The sequence below is a fragment of the Canis aureus genome, chromosome 23, assembly GCF_053574225.1.
Source record: "Canis aureus isolate CA01 chromosome 23, VMU_Caureus_v.1.0, whole genome shotgun sequence".
NCBI lineage: Eukaryota > Metazoa > Chordata > Mammalia > Carnivora > Canidae > Canis > Canis aureus.
The window spans coordinates 9,478,333-9,503,080 of NC_135633.1; the positions used below are offsets into that span (position 1 = coordinate 9,478,333).

General features: G+C 48.0%; 3 protein-coding genes across 9 annotated transcripts in view; 1 reads left to right on the forward strand and 2 right to left on the reverse strand.

Annotated features, from left to right (window-relative positions):
* Positions 1-4,186, reverse strand: part of LOC144294545 (uncharacterized) — a 23,474-nt gene extending 19,288 nt beyond the window's left edge. The window contains exon 1 of one of the 4 annotated variants that reach the window (XR_013361902.1): positions 3,929-4,186. Coding sequence is in view for 1 of the 4 variants with exons in the window: in XM_077866230.1 (XP_077722356.1) it covers positions 3,373-3,571 (199 nt within the window). In the remaining 3 variants the exon portion in view is untranslated. Of the gene's footprint in view, positions 1-3,372; positions 3,599-3,928 lie in introns of those variants that run through there. The other 3 variants (XR_013361900.1, XR_013361901.1, XM_077866230.1) reach the window with 3 other exon arrangements.
* Positions 3,219-20,855, forward strand: E2F8 (E2F transcription factor 8). Of its 4 annotated transcripts, none has more exons than XM_077866225.1 (13): positions 3,219-3,495; positions 5,249-5,378; positions 7,138-7,416; positions 7,807-7,963; positions 10,100-10,414; positions 10,639-10,800; positions 12,426-12,563; positions 14,324-14,527; positions 14,843-14,930; positions 15,187-15,718; positions 19,132-19,264; positions 19,382-19,770; positions 20,081-20,855. In XM_077866225.1, exons 2-13 carry the CDS (start codon positions 5,364-5,366, stop codon positions 20,261-20,263), a joined length of 2,595 nt encoding a protein of 864 aa, XP_077722351.1. In that variant the 5' UTR covers positions 3,219-3,495; positions 5,249-5,363; the 3' UTR covers positions 20,264-20,855. The 4 variants fall into 4 exon arrangements, with proteins under 4 accessions (XP_077722351.1, XP_077722349.1, XP_077722350.1 ...); XM_077866223.1 differs by lacking the exon at positions 3,219-3,495 and adding an exon at positions 3,803-4,063; XM_077866224.1 differs by lacking the exon at positions 3,219-3,495 and adding an exon at positions 3,803-4,051.
* ZDHHC13 (zDHHC palmitoyltransferase 13) overlaps positions 17,048-24,748 on the reverse strand; it is a 100,952-nt gene continuing 93,251 nt past the window's right edge. Inside the window, exon 17 of the mRNA XM_077866229.1 lies at positions 17,048-17,072. Within this exon, the coding sequence (XP_077722355.1) occupies positions 17,063-17,072 (10 nt within the window). The 3' untranslated portion in view covers positions 17,048-17,062. The remainder of the gene's footprint in view (positions 17,073-24,748) is intronic.

Sequence of the window (24,748 nt, forward strand, 5' to 3'; positions counted from 1 at the left end):
CGACAGTCACCCTTCCTCACCAGACTTCAAACAAAGGGTTATAATTGCTGGTCAGGAAGGTTATGGGATTGGGACATTTTCTTTTTTTTTAAGATTTTATTTATTTACTCATGAGAGACACACACAGAGAAAGAGAGAGGCAGAGACACAGGCAGAGGGAGAAGCAGGCTCCCTGCAGGGAGCCTGAAGTGGGACTCGATCCGGGGTCTCCCAGATCAGGCCCTGGGCCAAAGGTGGAGCTAAACCGCTGAGCCCAATTGGGACATTTTCATGTGATAAATTCTTGCCCGCCCCCCACTCCCAGGAATCTGTGTGTGTGTGTGTGTGTGTGTGTGTGTGTGTGTGTGTACAGGTATATATACATTTTAATGCTCTAGAACCTGGAAAAAAGTGGGTTCCTCCAACCTACAAATAAGCACTAAGACTACATGATCCTCAGCTCCGTGACGATTTTAAGATCAGATGATACAATAATACAATGAGGGCAGAACTCAGACTCCAATTCTGTAGAAGGGTCGTCAGTATTTTGTGTTCAATCATCCCCCAAAGCATTTAAAAAATTTAGATGTGGTAATTGCTCGATATGTGGCAGCAACTGTTGCTGCTGCAGCTGAGTCCGGGGCTGCAAGCATCCATCCAGGGCTCATCAGTTGAGAGGTCTCCCCAAAGGAGGTCAAGGAGAGCTGAGGGGGACGTCCTCTTACACAGCTCAGCTGCCTGCCGCTGCCAGCGGCTCTGACCAAACCTAGCTCCGCGGTGGGCACAAGCCAGCCCCAGGCTGTCCCACCTCCTGCGTCCCTTATATCCACCCGCTTTAAACCCTGCCCAGGTTGGACCCACCACAATTCTTTTGGGGACAGAGTAACTAGTTAAAAGAACCCCGGGGGGGAGTGGGATCTGTGATCTAACCCAGCACACGGGGATCTGTGCCATTTAAAGCTCTAGGCAGCTGTTTTGTGGCGGCCGTGCCAACCCAAGCTGCCGAAATAGCACAACCCTGAGCTGCCCCACGGGGCCAAACGTGGGAGGTGTGGCAGCAAGACAAAAAAAGTCTGGGAGCCCCCCAGTTAGAGCACCTCCCTCGCTAGCCCTGGGCCTGCCTGGCTGGGGGTGGGGTGCTGCTCTTCTCACCTCCCGCCACCCGCCACCTGGATGAGGCTCTGGTGATGATGGAAACACCCTAATTCCCAAATCCTGAGCGTTACCTTGGAATCTAGACACGTCGGGTGACACTCATCTTTCCCCCTTTACGTCTTTTCTCCTTTTTGAGTGCTTGACACATTACACAACACGTCTCCCTCCGAGTTGTGCAAACCATAAGGGTAGCAGCAGAGAGTGGAAAAACTGGTCTAACTTCAGTGAGACACACATTACACAACATGGTGAGCGAAAGACCAGAAACAAATGAACAAATATTCCCTTGGATTTGATAAACTAATGAACGGAAAACACATCTGGTGGGAAAGTCACACACAAAAAAAAGATTTCAGCCCGTCCTTCTCCTCCGCCTTCCTTCTCGGCTCTGCAGTGACCGTGGAAGTCTTCAGCAGTCCTGCCGCTTCCCTTCGCATTCTTGCTGAGCTTCACATCGGCACACGATATGGGGTTGAGGGGAAATGCTTCAGCTTTTTTTTTTTTTTTTCATTACCTTCACAGAAAAGACCTGGTAAGACTTTAAAACTATCTCATTTCACTCTTACAAGACCTACTTCTCATCAGTCAGTGACTTGGATTTTAATTTCACATGCTTCAGTAGGAGACAATTGTCATTAAAACAAGATTTACTAACACAAATTATTATTTTGTTGCGCTGGGGGCACGGGGAGGGACAGGTGCTTAAAGACGGGTCTCAGGTGCCGCGGACGTTGTTTTCACAGGAACTTTTCGGAGGCAGTGAAACTGGATATATGAACTGGGAGCAAGCAGCCCTGGATCCCAGTTCTGACTCGACAGCTAACCTGCAGCCACTCACCTACCCCTGTTCTGTGACGCGGGGCACAACTGTCCCGTGGAGTAAGTGAGGGTGCCACCAGCCCAGCGGAGATCACGGCTTCCCGTGGAAAGCCCTTAGCAGTAACAGACTAGGCTTCAAATCCCAGCCCTGTCCCTTAGGGCCGGTTACCGAAAAACGCTCTACTTCGCTTTCCCAGCCCATGCTTAACACTGGGGCGGAGCATTACATGACATGCCCCCTGTGCAGTGTCACCAGAGGGGGCTGCTCCTTGCACTGTTTGCCTTATAGGTCCTTGGCACTCAGACACCTGTGGCATCGATGGCCAGGTAGGTCAGATAGGAACCCATTAGTTACTGCCTCTGAACACAGGGGAGCAGGAGCACTATCAGTGCTGGGGATGAGGGAGCAATGGGGGGGGGACAATCTGTGAAACCGTGGCCAAAGCAGAAACACCACCTGGCCCCCTTTTCCTGATGTAAAAGCACACCTTGCTCCGGAAAAGGTGGACCCGGGCTCAGTAAGAACCAGCTGCTTAGTGCCGTCGGGGGTGAGAGCTCTGCCCGGTGACCCCCGCTTTGGTTTAAATCGGAGACCTTCTGCACAGCACCCCGGAAGGCGGGCTCCCAGGTGGAAGGGCCCCGGCAGCATCTGCCTCGGGTCGATGTGGGAGGGGAGGACGCGGGTGCCGCGGCCCTAACCGTCGGGACGGCCACCCCGCGCAGCCCAGGGTCGCTCTCCGCGGGGAAGGGAGCCCCGGCCCTGGGTGGGTCGCTGCAGCCCCGCCCTGCTCTGCGGTGGGGACTGTGAGCGCGTCCCGCGCTGCAGGGCTGCACTGGAGATTCGCGGGCACGTGAGTGGCCTGGGAGATCGTGGACGGGGGCCTTGCTGGAGCTTAGAGACGCGAGACTGCAGGGGGAAGGGCTCCAGCCAAACCGTCGGTAGATGGGCGCCCTGAGCTCCGCGCTTGGGCAACACGGGCCGCGCCGCGGCTCCCGCGCGGGTCCCCCCGAGAAAAGGGGAAACGCTCCGCGGCGGGGGCGGCGCGGCAGGCGGACACGCGCGCGCACGTCCCGGGCACCCGCCAGGCAGCCCGGCCGCCCCGGGCCTCGGTTTCCCCGTCTGCGCAAACGAGGGCTTTGCACCAGAGCGCCTCCCAATCCTGCTGGCCGTCTAGAACTCCCCGATATTCCACGCCCAAGCTGTCCGAGGCTCGGAGACCGGAAAAAGAGGGGAAAGAGAGGAAAGACGACAAGGCGGAGGAAAGGGAGGAGCGGGTGGGAGACCACGAGAGGGAAGCCGGCCGGAGGGCGCCCGGCACAGGCTTGGCGGGTTTTCGACCTTCCTCCTCCTCCTCCTCCTCCCCACACCTGAGCTCTCCCGTCTCGGCCAGGACCCCCGCGCCCATCGAGCGTGCGCACCAGTGGTCAAGCGTCGCCCTCTACACACCAGTTTCTGGGAGCCGTGGGGCAGGTGGTGGGCAGCGCGGTAGTGCACGCGGGAGATGCAAGGGGCAGTGGTCCCGGCCCGGGTCCCCGGGGCAGGTGAGTGCATCCGAGCCGGGCGGCAGCGCAGGCGCCCGGGTCTCAGCCCGCGTGCCCCGGGAGGGCCAAACCTCATTCCCCAACTGCAGCCAGGGGAGGGGGTGTTCGGGGCCGGGGGGGGGGGGGGAAGGAAAAAAAAAAAAGTTGCTGAACTTTTCCCCCAACTCCGCGGCGGAGGCGGGCCCCGAGGGCGGTGCCTGCAGCCTGATTCGCCGGCGGCTCGGGCCTGGAGGCTCCGATTGGCGCGCGGGGCCGGGGCCGGGACGGGCGGCGTGGGGGAGGGGAGCGGCCCTCCCAGCCCGCGGGATCGCCTCGCGCCGGGAGCGGGTTAATTTCAAATCGGGGGCTCGGCTGCTCCGGGACGGTCACGCTCCCTCCGCCCGCCCGCCGGCCCCCCAGTCCCGGTCCCGGCGTTGCCCTCCGCGGCACCCACCTCGGCGCGGCGAGAGGACCGACTGACGGCCGGACGCGCGGGCTCCCGGACCCGGGAGGGGAAGGGGCGCCGGGGGGGTCCCCGCTCGCTCAGCCCCCCCCCCCCGCCAGCTCCAACCGTGAGGTGAACTGACAGGTCAGCGGGACGCACCGGGACGCGGCGCCCAGCCGGCCCGGCCCCGGGAGCGGGCTCGGCAGGGCCGCGGCCGCGACGGCCGTTTCCCGCCTCTCGCTCCGCCGGGGGCCGTGGAGGGAGGAGCTGAGCTCCCGCGCAGAGGGGAGGGGGCGGGCGAGGGGGAGGGGCGGGGACACCGTGGTTCCGGGCGCGGGTTTGCCCGCGCTCAGGCCCCGCGCAGCCGAGGGGCGGCGCCGGCCACGGCCCGGCTTTCCGCGCCAAATTTTTAAATCGAAGGCGCAAGGTCCGGCCCCGCCCCCGGCGGCCGCCGCCAATCACAGCCCGGCGCCCCGCTCCCTGATTGGTCGGGAGTCGTTGCCTGGTAACGGCGGCGAAGCCGTCCGGGAACTGCAGGGCCGGCGGCGCGCGGGCCGCGCGGGGGGAGGGGCAGGCGGCGGGGCGGAGGGGGAAGTGCGCGGGGCGCGGGCCGGCCGCGGGGCGCCTACCTGGTGGCTTTGCTGCACCGACGCGTCCTCGGGGAGGGGGGCGGGGGGATCCAGCAGCGTGGCGCGAACTGGCCACCCGACACTGAGCACACGGCGCTTTGCATCTTTAAGGATGTCTTAAAAAAAAGAGAGAGAGAAAGTCTTAAGCATCTGGCGCTCTTTAAATACCCGGAGGACTTTTTGGAGCTTGAAGGACTGAATTTGGAAGCTCCCTATCAAGCTGTTTCCCAAGACTTTGCAGCTGACCCTGTGCACGTGTGTGTGTCAAGGGCAAAAATTCAGGCATCTAGATGCAGACGTTGATCCAGATGCTTGGGGTCGTGTCCGCTCAGCCGGAGGCGGGCTCGGGGCCGGGGCGCTGACCTGGGAACAGGTGGGTGCTCGTGCTAGCTGCGGTCCCCGCGGTGAGGGCCGGGAATGGCGCGCCTTCTGTGAAGGTGGGAGACCACTGTCACTGGGAGCTTTGTGGTTTGCTTTAAGTCTCACGACAGCGGATCGGTTTGCTGGAGTTTACAGGCGTTTGATGGAGGTTCTCGGCCCGGCGGGGCTTAAGCTCTGGGACGGAATAAAATGTACATGTAATTTGTCATTTTTCGTTAGTCTTTGTTTAAGTGGCCTAGCGGTGTCCATGAAGGAATATTCAACGGAGCTCCTGGTTTTATTTTTCTTTTAACTGTATCTGTTTCCTTTTCTTTTTAAGGAAAATAAACTTTTTAATAGAATTGATTGGACTACTTAAACCATCTCAGGGTGTTGGGAGAAACTCCAGATTTTTCATTTTTAAAGAGACTCTAAATGTATGAGAAATTTACAGAATGGAGAATGAAAAGGTACCTTTCTAACTTTAGTATTCCTCCTTGCAGTTTGAAATGCGATATCACCCTGATTTCACCCCATCATTTTTCCACATCCAATATCGTATTAATGCCACATCCCTTTTTAGTTAGCTTCTGTAAAAACCCCGAAGGAAGGGAAATTTAATTTTTAAAGAGGGGAAGAGTTTGGCCAGAGGTAAAGTAATCCAAAGTTTTTAACGGTTTGATTCCAAACGGAAGTCCCAAAGAGATAAGCAGAGAGAAAAGGCATTTTTAAGAATAATAAAATTGGTTGGCTGCATTGTGATATTTCTCAGAATTCTTGGACAGTTAGAATTCAGAGAGGGCATTTGACAAGATTTGAGATCGGATTTCTTTTAAGGTAATTTCCTATCAAATCGGCAGCTTCTTAAACTTGAGGTAGACATTTTGCAAAATAACAGATTTTTCAGTAGGGGTATCTTGACTGGTGTCCAACTACTGATAGATTAAAAAAATGAAAAAAAAATGCAAGTTCCTCAAGTAAGAGAATTGCTATAGTTTCTGATAGTCTGAGGCAGAGAACTTTAGAGAAATGCCTTTAGAGAAACGCCATTCTAGGTTAGCACCTCTCGGGTGCACATGCTTGGGAGGGTCCTCCGTTGTGCCCATCAGGCTGATTTCCTTGTAAGAACACTATAGTTGGATTGAGGATATTCCGGTTTAAAGCCTGTGCAACCTCTCTCAGCCAGGGTCTCCTCTTCTGCAGAATGGGACTACAGGATTTGGTGAAAATACAAATGGAAAAGCTCTTGACAAATCCCAAGGAGTCAGAGACGTGTTAAACAGCCTCATTAATCTTTGTTCCTAAAGTCACTGAGGAACCAGAGTCTCTGTGTTCTTTCATGTATTGCCATTCCAAGCATTTTCTCTAAAATAGCCACAGATAGTAAGAATGTATGGAGTCCCCAGTGGCGGAAAGTAAAAGAAACATAATCTCCATTCATCCTATTTGTAAACTGCTATTAATTTACCCTCATGCTTCAGTGGCAGTCCTACCTCTGCTAGGAACTAGCTTTGTGACTTTGAATAACTAATTTTATTTCTCTGGGCCCCATTTTTCCTTTTATAAAGTGAGAGGGGTAAATATTCAAAGAGCAGACTTTTCTTTGCTCTGGATTTTGCTCCCTACTAGGTTTTGCCTACCAGTATGACCATGGTGTGACCTCACCCTTGTCCCCTTGGCTTTCTGCCTCTTCCACATCAATGGCATTTTACCTCTTTAGCCTTCGGTGCATGTAGCCACTGTGTCAGATGGACACACAGAGGAATGGGACACGGTTTCTGCCGTGTAGGCCTTGACTTATTGCAGTGTCCTGTGTAAAAGTCACTCCTAGGAGGTTTGGGTCGCTTACAATCATCAGTCCTATTAGGGAAAGCTGAGTGAAGGGTATATAGGAACACTCTATACTACCTGCAACACTCTTCTAAATCAAAAATTATGTCAAAAAGGCTGTAAAATTAGGCTTTGAAGGGTTTTTCGTTTTTTGATTCTTGGAACATAAGAAAAATTTAAGTCTGTGCTTTACTGCAAGATTAAAATGGCAGTTTAGCTAGCAAAAAGACCATAAGCGTCAAGTGATCATTGGAATACAGTTACTAATTTAAGTGACTCTCCAACCTCATTAGGCAATTTTTTCCTTAGCAATATTCTATTTATTGTACAATTTCTAAACTCAAAAGCTATCTGATCCTGTTTTATAGTGGATTTAATTTTTAACTTGTTTTAAACCAGGAAAATCTCTTTTTTGAGCCACATAAAAGAGGACTAATGAAAACACCCCTGAAAGAATCCACTGCAGCAAATATAGTGTTGCCAGACATCCAGCCCGACTTGGGCCCTTTGACCACACCCACCAAACCCAAGGAAATCTCCCAGGGAGAACCGTGGACACCAACAGCCAACCTGAAAATGCTCATCAGTGCCGTGAGCCCCGAGATACGAAACAGAGATCAGAAAAGGGGGTTGTTTGACAGCAGAAATGGATTACCTGAGGCCAAAGATTGTTTACACGTAGGTTTGCAGAAAACTGGGTGGAGACTGGTGGGCACCGACAGGCCCGTGGGTGTGTGTGTGTGTGTGTGTGTGTGTAGGGGAGGAAGGAGGTGCTATTACAAAAGTACCAGCAATTTAAGCATCTCCACCTACAGACTGTTACTAGCTGCCTTCAGAGCACAGGAAACGTTTTGACTCCCTCAAATACAACACTAGAAATTTTGAGCCTTTGACTTATTTTCAGTTCAAGCTTCCTTTTTAGATCTGTCAAGCAGTTTATCTTGGCTCACACCTCCCCCCACTCCAAAATTTTGCAGCTAAGCGTGTTAGCCATCGAGTGCAGGCGACCTTAATAAACCTGTCAAGCTTTATTTCTGGTTCAGACATTACTGACCTCTTCTTTTGTAGGAACACTTATCCGGAGATGAATATGAGAAATCCCAACCAAGTCGAAAAGAGAAGAGTTTAGGATTGTTGTGTCATAAGTTCTTAGCACGATATCCTAACTATCCCAACCCCGCTGTGAATAATGACATCTGCCTTGACGAAGTCGCCGAGGAACTTAGTAAGTGTGCAGAGAGCTCACTGAGACGGTTAATAATTAAAAGTGACTTCATGGACTTGCTCCTTCAGACCCATGCTCATCTAGCCAGTGTTTGTCATGACGCAGCGATGCCACGTAGGAATGATAAATCTCTAAAGCCCTGTCAATCTAAGAATAAAGGCATAGAGTTTCCACTTTGAGTAAGTCTTCAAACAGAAGTAAAAAAATCACAATGGAGATTGCTTCTGATTGCATTTCGAAAGCTCTGAGGCTGCAAGGGAAAGCAACATTGTTTTATGACTTGTTTCATAAACAGCTGCAACTTTGAACTTCTGTCTCGGTTCTCGCCCTGAAGAGCTGGGCTGAGGAACGGTCTCTTCACAGTTTATGATGAGGATGTGCTGCTGTGAGTGGAAGCAGGGCTTTAGCGCTCCCTGCACTCTGCTCTCCTGAGGACCAGTACATTTCTGTGTTTGGTAAAAGTTACTGTGTTCCTCCTACCCCTTTACTCCTTGAATCTAGTTACAGCTAAAAAGGGGTCTGTGTCAAATGTGGGATATCTTTGGAGTTGTGACAATACTATAATCTGGCACTAAAGAGATGATGCAGGAGATTTTTTTTTAAAGGCTTTATTCCTTTGAGAGCGAGCGAGAGAGAGAGATACAGAGACAGTAAGAGAAAGCAGACGCAGGGAAGAGAGGGAGAAGCAGGCTCCCCACTAGGCAGGGAGCCTGACACAGGGCTCCATCCCAGGACCCCGAGATCATGACCTGAGCTGAAGGCAAATGCCTAACCAGCTGAGCCACCCAGGAGCCCCAGTGCAGGAGATTTTAATATATAGCTATCATTCCACGAAGAAAGTTTTACTTTCCAGATACATGTTTATAAATATCAACTTGATTTCACATTTTAAGAATATGCCATTTTGGGCAGCCCGGGTGGCTCAGTGGTTTAGTGCCACCTTCGGCCCAGGGCGTGATCCTGGGGACCCGGGATCGAGTCCCACATCGGGCTCCCTGCATGGAGTCTGCTTCTCCCTCTACCTGTGTCTCTGCCTCTCTCTCTCTCTCTCTCTGTCTCTCTGTTTCTCATGAGTGAATAAAATCTTTAAAAAAAAAAAAAGAATATGCCATTTAGATTCATCAGTTGACATATGCTTTATCATTTCCATGTAGGCTATACCTTTAATTCAGCAGGTAGCTGTTGACCACCTACTGTGTGCCAGGCAATGTTGTAGGAGCTTCAGATGACATCAGTGAATGAAAAGAATAAAATCTTTCCTCCTCTGGAACCTACTTTCTAGTGGGGTCCAATAGAGAGGTACACAAAGGACAGATAGTAAGGAGAGCTAATGATAGGTATTATACGAAGCACATAGTAAGCAAGTGGTAATAATGTATGTTAGAAGGTAGCACATGCTGTGGGAAAAATAAAATGTAGAACAGGGTAAAGGGGAACCAGGAGTGCTGGGTGTGTGCTTAAATTAGGTGGTCAGGTCAGGCCTCATTGAGAAGGTAACATCTAGGCAAGAACTTGAAAGAGTGGAGGTGGGGAGCAATGAAGGCATCTGGAACAGGAATTCCAGGCAGAGTAGCCTACTACAAAGGCCTTCAGACAGGGGCATATCTGGCAGGGTCCAGGAACAGCAAGAAATCACAGTGCTTTGTACCTATCATCTGACAGCTGTGTGTGTCTGTGTGACACACGCATGTGCATGCATGCCCACATGCCCACGCAAGCTTTGAAGAGTAATAGAAAAAACAGGTCATGATATGTGGAATTTAGAGCATTAAAGACTTGTATTTGCCACTTACTGGCTCTGTACCTTGGGGTGAGCTGCGTCTCCAGCCTAAGCTTCTATTTCCTCGTCAGTAAAATGTGAATAGTAACACCCACCTCACCAGTTTATTGTAAACGTTTCCTAAAGCTGTATGGCACACAGTAGGCCCTTAATGAAGGTTACCTGTCTAATTCATATTCTTTGTACACTATGAGAGCAGAAACATGTCTTTCTCACCTTCACACTCTCTATTGAGTGTAAATAAAGTTATATCATCCAGACCCTGCTGGTCAATAGATCAGGGTCGAAAAAGTTACTCCGTTCTATACACATTACAAAATCTGATCCTAGTACGTACAATTGCTCGTTCTTTGCAGATGTTGAGCGGCGACGCATTTACGATATTGTGAACGTCCTAGAGAGCTTACACATGGTGAGCCGCCTCGCCAAAAACAGGTACACCTGGCACGGGCGACATAACCTCAACAAAACCCTGGGGACTCTGAAAAGCGTCGGGGAGGAGAACAAGTATGCGGAGCAGATTATGATGATCAAAAAGAAAGAATATGAACAAGAGTTTGACTTTAGTAAGACTTACAGTATAGAGGATCATATCATCAAATCAAACACTGGCCAGAATGGACACCCAGACATGTGTTTTGTCGAACTCCCTGGAGTGGAATTTCGGGCAGGTGAGCAATGGTTCGAAGAGCTGGGCTACATAGCGCTTCTCAGAGGCCTAAGGGAAAAGGTTCCTTACAGAACACTGTTCTAAAGCTGCTGCTGCCTTTCAACATGTTAAAATGCTGCAGTTGCCAACTGTCTGATGAGGTTGTGGTATTTTTAGCCTTGTTACTTTAGAAGTCACTTGTCCCTTCATGAATTTTAATTCTCTAATCCTCATCCTTCTCCAAAGCTTCTGTAAACAGCCGCAAAGATAAGTCTTTAAGAGTGATGAGCCAGAAATTTGTGATGCTGTTTTTGGTGTCAACGCCTCAGATAGTAAGCCTAGAAATCGCTGCCAAGATTTTAATTGGGGAAGACCACGTGGAAGATCTGGATAGAAGCAAGTTTAAAAGTAAGTGTGGTGACTGTCATGGGCTTTTGGACCTCATCTTAGACTGTAAAATCTTACTTCTCAACTGATTTCCAAATACATTTCCTAGCCTGACATCTTCTCTAATTATGCTTTTGTACCTTCACTTTTCCCCAGAAGCCACGATTATACTGATTATACCGGTTTTTGCTAACATGCAGGATTCAAAGATACATATATAACGAGTCTTATTTGTCCAGCACTTTGGCTTATAAACAGTTCCTTAAAAGTTACCTCCTTCGATACTGTAACACCGTCCCCATTTTGCACACGTGGGCCCTGTGGGTGCCTGAAGTCTAAATGAGCAGTAAATTGTAAAGTGGGTCTGGAACCCAGATCTCTGCTCTCATATATATGGGTAGAAATAAGTAACTCTTCTAAGATTGTTCCTAGAAGTGACCTACCTGCAGCACAGTTGGTTGGCCATTTTGAAAACAATGGTCTTAGCCAGGCCTGCTCAAAGTAGGAAAGGGGCCTGCACTGAGTTCCTGACGCAGAGCTCAGCCCGCACCTCAGTGACAGGCTTTGCAAGAGGCTCCAGGAAGAGATGCATGCAGAAAGAAGTACTTAGCAGATGGGAAGGACCTGCTGCATGCCTACCTCTCCCCACAAGGCACGAGGCTAGCCTCAACAGGGGACCCGCTGCAGGGAGGGGGGGCCAGGAGTTGTCACCCAGACTCCTTTCCCATCCCTGTAAACCACCCTAGTCCTGAGAAAGTAAATTCAGATATCTCCAGGTTGATAGTGTCTCTATAAGACAAAATTAAGTCGAGGGTAAAGGCAATAATACTGGCAATTGCCTTGGGAGACGATGGGATTTCAGAAAACACGTCCCGGGACTCTTGATGGGCTGCCTGTTTTTTCTGACTCCCCAGACAGTTTTCAGCCCTCCATTTCACTGGTTAGTCACAGCGCTGGAAACCATTCCAGGAACTGCAGATGTATAACTTGCTGAATCCCCAGGGAATTCAGAACTTTCTGGCATGGCTGTGAAGAAGGGGCCCAATTTCTAATTTTGTACTATCAAGCTGGAAGTAAAGGCAGGCTTCTTGTAACAAACTTTTTTAAGATATGTAAGATTTGTAGAATTAACTAATCTCTGCATTGCCTCTCACGTAAGGACAATGATAAAACTATACAAATTTTGATGGGGTATAGAATCCTCTATGCTTATGATAGTGAATAAGTCTCATTGTTATAAACTCTCCCAAGTGGGAAAGCGATACATTTATCATCAGTGCTTTATTTCGATTCCTAGAACTCTTCTGAATCCTCATTAGAAGATTCCCAGCAGTGGGAACTTTGTATTCAAAAATCTGTAACGTAGTTCCCAATAGGGTGATCTCATGAAGTCATTTTTTCCTTTTTCAACCTTTGTCATTTCAAAATTCGGTACCCGCAGCAACTGAAGTCTTTTCAATATTTAAACCTGTTTTTTTGTGTGAGTTAAAGCAGTAGCACCAGAATAACTTGAAAGGGTCCCATTTTCCTCTGTTTGACGTTGATGGCTAGGATAGCTCTTTGAATATACGTGACGTCCTTAGGAAGCAGAGTCCTTTGATCTTTCGTTATTCCATTAAGTGGTATATATACCTTTTATTTTCCAGCAAAAATTAGGAGGTTGTATGATATAGCTAATGTTCTGAGTAGCCTGAATCTTATCAAGAAAGTTCATGTTACAGAAGAAAGAGGCCGAAAACCAGCTTTTAAATGGACAGGCCCAGAGATCAGTCCAAGTCCCAGTGGTATGTATTTGCTTCCCTTCATTCTTCGCTTCATTGTTCTGAATTAATGCACATTGGGAGATAGTCTCCCTTTCTCTCCCCACCCACACTCCCACGTGGCAAGACTGTAAGTTGCTGGAGAGACAGAGACGAGTGCCAATATGGAAAGCGCGGCGGCTGGTTCCATCAGCGACCCCAAGATCCAAAACGCCTCTTACCCTGTACCCAACAGGCAGAGCCTGTGTGAAAGGATCTGAAAAAGTTGAAAATCTCAGAAAATCCATAAGAAACTATTGCTTAATGATTATCCTGTTCAGCGACCATAAAGGAGCCCACACACACTGAGAATATGAAATGAATTCATTCCAGTATCGATACTCTGGTCTCCATCTCAATTCTGGGGTTCTGACATTTTGCATTCCACCAAAGATCCCAAGCCGAGGTGTTTGGTGGCAAGAACACAAGGCCACGGAGGTGGAGGGAAGCTCATTAGCTGTGTGGCCTGGAGCAAGTGATAGGTCCAAGGCTGTTTCCTCCCCGTGCAATGGGAAGAACGGTGGTTTGTTTCCAAGGTTATTGTGATTTTCAATATATGTTGACTCTTGAACAACACAGGCATTAGGGGTGTAATCAAAAACCTGCATATGACTTTAGAATCCCCCAAAACTTAACTACTAAAATAGCCTATAGCATTGACCAGAAGACTTAGCAATACCATAAAGTCAACACATACTTTGTATGTTATATGTATCCTATACTATATTCTTACAATGAAGTAAGCTAGAAAATGTTACTAAGAAATCATGAGGAAAAGAAAACACATTTACAGTACTGCAGTGAAAAAAAAAAAAAATCTGTGTATACGTGGACTTCTACAGTTCAAGAGTGGGCTGGGACCTCAGAGAGAGGTCCTTTGGTGCAGGGATGCAGAGTGTAGGCTCTAGGGCCAGACTGGCTGGTTCATATCCCAGACTCACGTTCTACTAGCTGAGAGACCAAGGTGAGTGGCTGAGTGTCTCTGAGGTGGGGCTGCATTTCCCAAGAATTACCTACCTCATGGAGTTGTTGACAGTGTCTTAGTCTGGTTCAGGCTGCTGTAACCAAATACCTTAGACTGGGTGGCTTACAAGCAACAGAAGTTTATTTCTCACGGTTCTGGAGGCCGGGAAGTCCGAGATTGTGGCACCAACATATCCAGAGCCTGCTTTGTAGACGGCCGTCTTTTTGTCATGACCTCACAAGGCAGAAGGGAGTAGAGAGCACGGTGGGGCCTCTTTTATAGGAGCCTGAATCCTGTTCAGGAGGGCTCCGCCCTCCTGACCTAAGCACCTCCCAAGGCCCCACCTCCTAACACCATCGCCTTGGGGGTTAGGATCTCAACCTGTGAACTTGAGGGGCCCAAATATTCAGCCCACGGCAGTGAGGTTTGCCATCTGTCATCGGGTTAGGACTCCACGGATTAGAAGATGCACAATTTTGTGTCTGTATCCATAAGAAAGAGAAACCACTAATGATTACACTCTACTACACTACTGGTTGGTTGTAGGATGCAGTGGGTTTCAGAGATGTTAAAGCTTGAAATCTTACCTCAGAATTCAGTTAAAATAAGATGAACAAGGTCTGTGCGTAAGGCACATCAGACAGGGTCTGGCCCCAGGTCAGTGCTTTATACCTGTGGATGCTTTCATTCCTAACATCGATCTCGGACTACACTTGGACTTCATCTTCCACGGGGAGGCCGAGCCAGCCGGGTTTTGACCTCCTGCCCTTCTCTCTTTCAGGCCGGGGCCCAGTCCTCCCTCTCCCCTGCTCCGATCTGGAGGCAAAGCATCCTTCGAAAGACAACTGTGCCAAAAACCTCTTCTCCACGCGTGGGAAACCGAACTTCACTCGACACCCATCTCTTATTAAACTGGTAAAGAGCATCGAAAGTGACCGGAGAAAGATCAATTCTGCCCCCAGCAGCCCCATCAAGACCAACAAAGGTATGTTTTCATTAAGGTTTTGGGCTCCGCTCAGAAGAATTCCTTTTTATCGGCTTCTTTAGCTTAGTTGATCCCTACGGTACTCGTTAGAGAACTGTTTTCAATACCCTTCTACCCAGACCCACTTGAAGCCTAACTCCTGTATGAATGAAAGGATCAAAAGGAATTGGTGGGCTTTATCGTTTAATTGCTGTGTGATTTGGGGGGGAGGTGCAGGTTTTCTGTTCCTTTGTCTTCAGTGACGTTTCATCTGTGTGAGCATTCAGTTTTTTGCTTTGACCAACGCTCTTCCCCCACCCTTTTCTGTTTTACCAGCTGAGAGTTCTCAGAATTCAGCACCCTTCCCAAGTAAAATGGCTCAACTCGCAGCTATTTGCAAAATGCAGTTAGAAGAGCAATCAAGGTAGGTGGTAATACTCTTTAGTGGCAGGATGAATTAGTTTTACGTCGCATCATTAGGATTACTTATTTTATATAAAACTCCTCGCTAGCCTGGGAAACTGGTGAGATAATCTTTTCTATAACTCTTAGGCAGTCATTACAGACGCGAGCTGCTAGTTTCATGAATGCATGGCTTCAATCTAGGCCAATCTAAAGTGGTGGAACATTCTAGAGAAAAAGTGTTTCCAGTGTGTCATGTTGGAAATCTTGTCTTTTAGTGAACCCAGAAAGAAAGTGAAAGTCCAGCTGGCAAGATCTGGGCACTGCAAACCTGTGGCCCCTCTGGACACCCCAGCAAATGCTGAGCTGGAACTGACGGCACCGTCCCTCATCCAGCCCCTGGGGGTGGTCCCCCTCCTCCCCAGCCCCTTGTCACCTGCGGTGCCGGTGATCCTACCTCAGGCCCCTTCAGGCCCGTCCTATGCCATCTACCTGCAGCCTGCCCAAGCCCAGACCATGACGTCACCCCAAGGCCTGAGCCCCACAGTCTGCCCCACTCCCTCTTCTAAAGCTACACGATCAAAAGATGCCACAGATGCCACCACCGAGAAGGCAGCGAGTGATGCCGCCAAGGCCAGTGCGTCCACCAGGCCCGGAAGCTTGCTGCCAGTGCCGGAGAGACCAGGTGCCAAGACCCGAGACAAGGAGCCGGCTGGAGAAAGAGGCTCAAAGAGGGCAAGCACGCTTGAGGACGGTGGTTCCAAAAAGAAATTTAAAGAGGACCTAAAAGGACTTGAAAATGTCTCCGCGGTAAGTACAGCCTTGAACTGTGTCAGGCTTTAGAAACTCCGCAGTTGGTCAGAGGAGAATTCAGTAGCTCGTGAAATTTATCAGAGCAAAGGGCAGTTTCTCAGAAGATGAGGAACCATTCCTTAGCATCCCATAATCCAAACAAAGCCCCAGACAGCTAATCCCCTGACGGGGATGACGACAGGGACATTTTTAACCTTTGGAGGAAGGGATTATTTGTTCGCTTTTTAAAGCACCACGGGTGGTTGTCCTTAAGTCCATTTCTCTGTCACATACTGGAATGCAAACACCTGTCATGAAAGTCTTAAATAATTTACAAGCAGACGTAACCCCAGATGAATGGATTGGATGCATAGGGTTCCTCTAACTCCTGCTTTCTGAGTCATTACCTAATGTTTGTTTGATGTCACTTACCTGGCATCTGTCGCCTGGCAGACAAACTGTACCCTCTGTTTTTCCTTCCCACCTCAAAATTTAAACCAAAATTTCTGTTTTGTGTAATAGAATAGTCAAGCTTATCTTGGCCGATGGTAGGTAGATTCGATGCGCCGGCTCCCAGGGATTTCCGTGTTCCAGATCATTTTTTTCCTGGGTGGGGTTAAGTTTAGGAAGGAATGGACATTTGTTAGCTGCCTACCAGTAGGCACTCTTATACACCTCATCTCCTTTTTTCTCCCTCAAGACAATTATATATGGAAGGATGTTATCACCAAATAAACAGAGGCAGAAGTTAGTCCCTCATTTTGTCCCTGTTATTAACTTATTTTACTTCTCTACATCTTTTTTTTGCACATCCGTGAAGAATTTATCCTACCAGTGTTTTCCTGATCATCGCCTGGGTATAAAAGCACTGTGGTCTGGAGCAAATCAGACCCAGCACCTGCCTTTGGTGACTGTTGCTTTTGAATACTTGCCCCAGGGCCATGTTGCAGTTTTTGTGAGGTTAAGTGAATTTATTACATAATAATATACATAAAGGGGCCTGTGATCCTTTTAAGGCGCTGTATAAGCTAAAGGGTATTATCCCTAACTGTTGTTATTAAAGAGGCTTTAGAGTTTGTCAAATCTTCCCCGAGGATGGCCTCATGGTAACCATTCAAAACATCTATTATCTTCTCTAGTATCATTTTGCATTTAATGTACATGCGAAGGGGAAAATCACAAGGCTCTGGCTTGATTCAATTTTCTGGGAGGTCCATAATCTCTTTGGGCCAATGGATATGATTTAATAATGGTCCCCTGTTGCCCACTTAGTCATTCAGGATTAGGATTCTCAGTAGATAGATTTTCCACGTCCCTTTGCTTCTTTTTTCGTCTCTGTGACTTCATGTTGACCATTTCTTTTCAGCATGGACTGAGCGGAACAAAGAAAATCAGAGATTCCTGTGTTAATTCATTCAGCAAACATTACTGAGAATCTGTACACTTCTACGGGTGGAGAGAAGACAGTGTACAAATAAACAGAAATATGTTAGGTAGTGAATGACAAGAAATAGTAAAAAAATAAAACAGGTTGATGGAACAGGAGAAAGGGGAAAGAGGGCTGATGTAGCCTAGATGACAAACATGCAAGCTGAAATATACCAAATTCATTCATCCTGCTAATTAATTAATAGCTCTGGTTTAAAAAAAAAAAAAAGAAAAGGAATTGACATTATATAGGTTAAAAGATTTTTTTTGAAGAATGCAGCTTGTAGAAAATTGAAAAATAATTATTAGTAGAGGTTTTGCTGAAGATTTGAAAGAATTAAACCAGCAACCAGAGTAACTTGTACTTTGAGAGAGTATGATTAACGGTGGCAAAGAACAGCTATTTGTAAAATGCCTAAATCCACCCCATTAAAAGTTTCTATTCCTGCAGCTTTCGAGGAACCAGCCAGTAAAGCTGTGGAACGGTACCAGACATTTAAGAAGCAAAATTGATAAAGAAACAACAGTGTCTTGGGGGCACTGTGAGCGAGGATTGCAGGCTCTGCATTCACTGGTTCCCAAGGAAAAGATGGGACCTATTAACAGCTAGATCAAAGTGCAGGGTGTTGTTTTGACAATGGCGAGAAGAAATATCTGGAGGAAGATAAAAGGAGGGCCCCCCAGGTTACAAGAGCTGCTTTTAGCTTTTGCCAGGCCCGCTCATGGTAAGGCGGAAACAGACGTCTCAGGCAGTAGCCCCCCAGGCAGGCAGGCTGTTTGGAGAAGTGCAGCGACCAAGCAGGCTTGCTGAGGGGATACACACAGCCCAACACTGGCCATTTCTGTTTAGAATGTGACTTAATTGCCTAAAGCTTTTGCTCTGTGACTTGTGGGTCTCCAGTATGAACCATCCAGTTCTCTTTTTCTTGTTATCTGTAGGTTCTGAACTCTGGGGCCCTGCCCTGTAGTTGTACGTTATCAAGAGCATTTGCTTGGTATCCGCTGGGACCTAAGGTCCTGGGGAAAAACCCACAGTTGTATAACTACTTAGTTCTTAATGAGGGGTCAGCACATTTTTTCTGGGAAGGGCCAGCTACTAAAGATTTTTGGCTTTGCAGGCCATATGGTCTCGGTGCTGCCTATGCACTTCTGCTGTTATTAGAAATGTAAGAAAGCAGCTATAGCCAGAGCATAAATAAATGGACGTAGCTGTGTTCTAGTAAAACTTTATTTCTAAAAGTAGCCCAGAAGCCGCATTTTGGCCTATGATTTTGGCAGCCAGCCCCCTTCTCTAAATCACCATTTCTTAAAATGTTTCCCTTGAATACCAACACTACCAAAAATGTAGCTGCCAAGTTGCCCAGGAAATGCTATATGCTGGATGCCCCCCTGGAGATTTATAATGCGTTCCATCATTACAGCCCCTCAGAAATTCTCTAATAAAGTCACCATTTTTTTTTTCCTTTGTTCAACCCAGTATTTCCAAGACCCATTCGACCATGATTCAAGTAGGGCTAACTTGCATCCCATGGAACCAGGGTTCCCTAGAACACTCTCTGGGAAATGACCGTCCTGCATAATTCAAGAACAATCCTATAACAAATACAGCAGCACCACCATGGTGCCCCGCTGCATTAAATGTAATTCTGACATTTAGCGCTACTTCATACCAAAAAGTCTGATAGCGGGACTTAGGATGTCAGTGTGAGGGGGTGTGTTGGGCACATCCTACCTCTAAGCAGGCTCACTGCTAGCTTTAGGACCCTTCCGGAGACCACAGACAGCAATGGAGAAACACATGGCTTTTAACAGGACGGGTATTGGAATGGGAGGGAGCGAAATCGTCTTCCAGTAGCTGCATAGGTGGCCTGCCCGTAGCCCATACCACTGGATGCTTTGGTCTGATAAGACAAACAACCGCTAAGGGATATGAGTCCTGGCACAGGTACCTGTCCATTTTCCTTCCATATTCATATGTAAAATAAATCCTCCTTGTTTTCTAGACCCTGTTTCCATCAGGATACCTAATCCCTCTCACCCAGTGCTCGTCCCTGGGGGCAGAGTCCATTCTGTCTAGTAAAGAAAACTCCAGTACACTTTCCCCAAACCACAGGATCTACAGCTCCCCCATCACAGGTGAGTGTCTCTAAAACACTATGCAAACGTGGGTCAGGCCCAAGTTCACTTAAGCCTTATAAGCCTCTCCGACAAATGCCTGTGCTTTTAAGATATTTTCCCCCCTTGTCTTTCCAGGTGTTATTCCAGTGACGTCATCCGAACTCACTGCTGTTAATTTTCCCTCTTTTCATGTAACACCTTTGAAGTTAATGGTCTCACCAACTTCGGTGGCAGCCGTGCCTGTCGGGAACAGCCCGGCTCTCGCTGCGAGCCACCCTGTTCCCGGTCAGACCCCAAGCTCAGCCATTGTAAACTTCACACTGCAGCACTTGGGACTCCTCTCCCCCAGTATGCAGGTGTCCGCCAGCCCTGGAGCTGTTCCCGTGTCTCCAAGACTAGAGGGCATTAGTGTCGTGCCGGAAAGTGCAGGCACTCAGCAAGGAAGGGCCACCAGGTACGACTCGCCAGTGCCAGGCCAGAACCAACCAAATGGACAATCAGTTGCTGTGACGGGTTCACAACAGGTGAGAGCATTTCCATCCAACGGGTTTTTTTTTTTTTCCTTTGGGTCACTGAGGCCCAACTATCATCAGTATCACAGAAGACTCACTTTTGCTTCCCTTCCTTGAAGAAGGAAAGGATGGGAGGGGGAGACTGAAGGCCTAGCTGCCTTCCAAACCCAGCAAGAGTACCCAAGGAGTCCACCGAGCCATTTGTAAAATCTGCTGGGCTCCCACCGTGTGCCACACCCTTCCGGCCCGGCCCTGTGAGGCTATCAAAGCCATGCCTCCCTGTGCAGGTTTGACTTGTCTTTCCTGTTCTCTTTCCCATTAGCCGGTTCCGATGACACCCAAAGGGTCACAGTCAGTGGCCGAAAGTTTCTTCCGGACCCCGGGTGGACCAGTGAAGCCGACAGGCCCATCCTGCATGGATTTCGATGGTGCTAAGAAAACCTCTGTAGGAGCTCTCTTTGTCCCACAGAGAAAACTGGAAGTCTCAACAGAGGATGTCCATTAATTGACAAATTGGGCTTCATTTAATTTTCTAAAAAGTTGTTTAATAGAGAAAAAGTAATCAGACTGATTTGGAGAACACAGTCTCTGAAAATACTGTAAATATGTTGGGACTTTACTTAATTTCAAAGCAGATACTTGTTTTCCTTCTTATACACACACACACACACACACATCTATCTATATATATATATGTTTGTACTAAGCTAATTTCAACTATCAGACCTACCAGATAAAAGCAAAATGTTGAACTAAGGTGTATTAACTTTCTGGGAGAAAGGATTTATTCTCTGAGCTGTGCCTATGCTATTATGCCAAGTAACCGTATTAAAGTTTACTTCCCTCTGACTGAATATGTGACATGCGCGGTGCCGCATTCTCATCACCTTTGCACAATGGAAACGCTGTGATGTGGAATGTTGTATTTTTAAATGGGATGGCTGTAGCTCTGTTTTTTGTAATTCCTTTAATCTGTTCTTGTTGCCGTGTGTCCTTTTGTAAAGTTTGCAATGATCCTCAATCAAGTCTATGGAAAAATTATTTATAAAGTGTATTTTTAATCATAAGTTGTTCAAATTAAAACTTTTCTAAATGTATTTCACATTTTCATTTGGCCGGTTAGAGCGCTGCTGGGAGAAAAGGAAACGCTCACTAACCGGGGAGGCGGATGCTTGGTAAGGACAGTGCCTTCGGGGTTCCTTTAGATGTGCCACGTTTATGAAATGTTCCTACCATCTTCCCTGTGGCTTGACTTTTCAGCGGTGAAAATGGCTTTGGAGAGGCTGTTGTGTGGCTACAGACACCCAGCAGAGTCTCCCATGCTTTCCACCATGCCCTGGGAGATTAGAAAATGAAAGGTGTAAGGGTGCTGCTCCCTACACTGGCCTGGCACTTCCAGCTCCGGCCCCGTCTCCTGCCGTCTGCAGGCTCCAGTCCTCCCACCACACTTCCAAGCAGGGGATAGGAAAGTAGCAGTAAGGATTCTAATTTGCTCAAGGAGCTACCGCAATAAAGTCCCATGAGCTCCAAGAGAAGGAACGAGCTGCACGGGGGTTAAGCATGCATTTCCTTGACCCCCGTGTAATGGGATGAACTGCACTTTCACAATGACCCGGGCTTTCCCCGGTCAGGGTCTTAAAGGATCATCATGATAGCTATTTCCTGTATATTTACTACATGCTAGTAGGTACTGTGCTATACATTTTTAAAGCATTAGCTCCAGAAGCTAAAAGGATGAGGTCACTGAGGCTCACTGGGATTAAAGCGAGAAGCCCAGATTCACTCTGCTAGAATACGTAATGACTCACGGGTACCGGTCTCTATCTGTTCCCCATCCACTAACACATGAGCCCAGCTGCTGCGGTAGGAGCCAGGCACACTCAGGGTAATGGGAGCATTGGTAAGGTCATCCCTTTCAAATATACGTGTTTTGTTTGCACAGCCGAGTACAGCGAAGAGCAGATTTTCACACTGATCTGCAGACTCCCCTTCCTTCACGCTAGAGAACCAATCTGAGCTATTAATTCCAAAGGACCTCTCTGCCTTTGCTGTTACGCTACCTCGGGGTCCTGTGAACAGTTCCTGATAGAACAAATGGCTCCTGCCTTTAAGGTACTTACAGTTGAGGAAGACAGGATGTATGTGTGAATAAGTGGAGAAGCATTTCCACGCAGGAAAGAGGTGGTAACTTGCCAAATGGTAAAGACAAGCAAAGGATGCCAGTCAGTGGAGGCCACTAGGTTCAACTACACGCAGACCACTGAGAAACCCACCCGGTCGTGGTAGCTCGAGGCGCTGAAGCCCCTTGCATCCCCTCGCCCTCCCCTAAAGCTGGGTTCGAGAGACGAGGCCGAGACTTTGTTCTGCCCCCTTACCGGTTCCTTCCCAGGATGCAGGTTTGGGGAAATCAGATGCACAGAAAGAAGGAGCTGTGTTCGACTCCAAGACAGCTCGAGATCGTCCCACTCAGTTCTTCCGCTGGACATTCATTAGTTTGCCCCCAAGCCCCCACTTCCTGGTGTGCATGCCTTCATGGGATCCTCTCCCATTGAGTGTGGGTGAGCCCTATGTCTTCCTTCAAACTAATAGGATACGGCAAAGGGGATGGAGTGTGCATGATTACATGTACGTGGTTATGAGCTTACATTACGTAAGATTGTAGTGTCACCCAATTAGGGAAGCCCGGCACAGCCTTGGAGCTGAGGGGAGCCTGCAGCTAACACCTAACAAGGAACCAAAATCCTCCGTCCTAACCTAGAACCGCAAGGCACTGAATTCTTCTAGCCACCTGAGTGAGCTCACAAACTGCTCAGTTTACCTGCTTAAGTTCATTTAACTTAATGTAAGCTTAACTTAGGTTGCAAGATGAGCTTGCAAATGGATCTTTCCCCAGTCGGGCCTCAGATGAGACTGCAACTCAAGAATGACACTTTGATCGCAGCCCTGGGAGACCCCAGGCAGAGAACCCAGACAAGCTGCTCCCGGGCTCCCGACCCACATAAACTGTGGCGTGGTAAAGCTGTGCTGTTTTAAGATGCCAAGTTTGTGGTAATATGCCGTGCAGCAACCGATAACTGATACAACCACTATTACACAGCGATGAAGTCATCGGCAGTGGGACAACTGGTAACCCATCGGTTCTCCTAATTGTCATCTTCCAGTTTGTCTTATGGTTCGTTGGTTTTATAGACATTCATAGGAGCACAGAGCACTGGGACATGGTAACCTGGAAGGCTTTCATGGGAGAAGCAGTGTCCATTCATTTTAAAGCAGGAATCAGGGCAGCCCCGGTGGCGCAGCGGTTTGGCGCCGCCTGCAGCCTGGGGTGTGATCCTGGAGACCCGGAATCGAGTCCCACGTCGGGCTCCCTGCGTGAAGCCTGCTTCTCCCTCTGCCTGTGTCTCTGCCTCTCAGTCTCTCTCTCTGAATAAAATAAATAAATCTTAAAAAAAAAAAAAAAAGCAGGAATCAACTTTAAAGATGCAAGCAACAGCATAGTAGCGGACAAAGTTATCTGTCCAGAGTGCCATTTCTCTTCCTAAGCTGCTTCCTAATTTCCTCTTAGGGAATTACTAGGTGGAGCCCACAGACTGTAACTGGGGGCCCTACCCACATCTAGTAAGAGTAGGCATATCACCCAGCCTCAGTCAACCTCCCTGGGATTTGATGTTCCATTTCACCCTAGCAGGGACTCTCACTGCATGCCATTCTGGCTGCCAGGCTGGGGATCCTGCATCCCAGCTTCTAGAAAGGCCATGGTACCTCCTCCTGTGCAAGCCTAATTTTCAGCCATCCACTGACTGCGAGGCTTTGGCGTCCTTCCAATAAGTTTCCTTGGCTTAAAGTTGCCAATCATTTCCACTCTTGGTAACTAAAGGGCTCTTACCAAACCATGGAGGGAACCCCATAGCCAAGGCCTCCCAATTCCCTGGGCAGATCATTCCCTGTTCCCTGGACCTGATGGAATCCAGCCAAGGATCGAATAGATAAGGTCTTAGGGAATGCTTATCTCACCAGCAATGCAAGCAACTCACCTAAGTTCAAATGAACGCCAAGTGCCATTTAAAACACCTGAAAGAAGAGATGCAGGGACCCCAGGAAACCGATAGAATTTGATACAAGAAAATTCTTTTAGTCTTGGCTTTAAAACAACTTCCCTTAGCCCTGTCCTTTTCAAGCGATTAGTGTTCCTGCAGATAAAGGATAAAGAGATTTTCAGAACTTAAGCAGATAAGCTGTCTGAGCAATCCTATTAATTATATAGAAGAGTGTGGGGTGACTGCAGAATCCCTACAGTGTGTATCACCAACTGGTAGTTTTCAAATCTTGAGGGCCTAAAATAAGAGATAAGTTGGAAGGAAAAGTGTCATCATTTTGTTTTTGTTTTTGTTTAAAAAAAAACTATCAATTTTTAAATCAACTTTTAAAGAAGTGATTTTACACCTCAGTGTCCTATTTGAGTACATTCAGGTCAATTATTTGCTGGATCGGATCAGTAACTAAATGAGGATGTGTCATAAGGGCCAACATTTTGTAGGAAAATACAGGTAAGGAGTATATTATCAGTGTCCCCTGACAGTCAAGTGATAGATAAATTGCAGTTTTGATAGGCTGCAAGAGAATCTTCCATATTCCATGAGTAAGGCTCAGTCTGATTTGCCCTGTATAAACCGAATTTTACTTAAAAAACTCTTTTTTTTTTTTTTTTTTTTTTAGCTTTTACCACTTGCTTAGCACTGTGTTATGCAAGATAGGGCCTATTGTCCTACTTTGGATAAGAAGAGATCCTCTGTGTGCAAATCTTCTAGAAGTTTATCCTGAATAAAAACTTCCAGTTACTGGGGCACCTGTGTGGCTCAGTGGTTGAGCATCGGCCTTTGGCTCCTAATGTGATACCAGGATCCGGGATCGTGTCCCACATCGGACTCCTTGCACGGAGCCTGCTTCTCCCTCTGCCTATGTCTCTGCCTCTTGTGTCTTTCATGAATAA

Coding starts and splice junctions, on each gene's coding strand:
- E2F8 (XM_077866225.1), top strand. Junction 10,801..12,425: donor GGATAGAAGCAAGTTTAAAA/GTAAGTGTGGTG, acceptor TTTATTTTCCAG/CAAAAATTAGGAGGTTGTAT. Junction 14,528..14,842: donor CCCCATCAAGACCAACAAAG/GTATGTTTTCAT, acceptor CTGTTTTACCAG/CTGAGAGTTCTCAGAATTCA.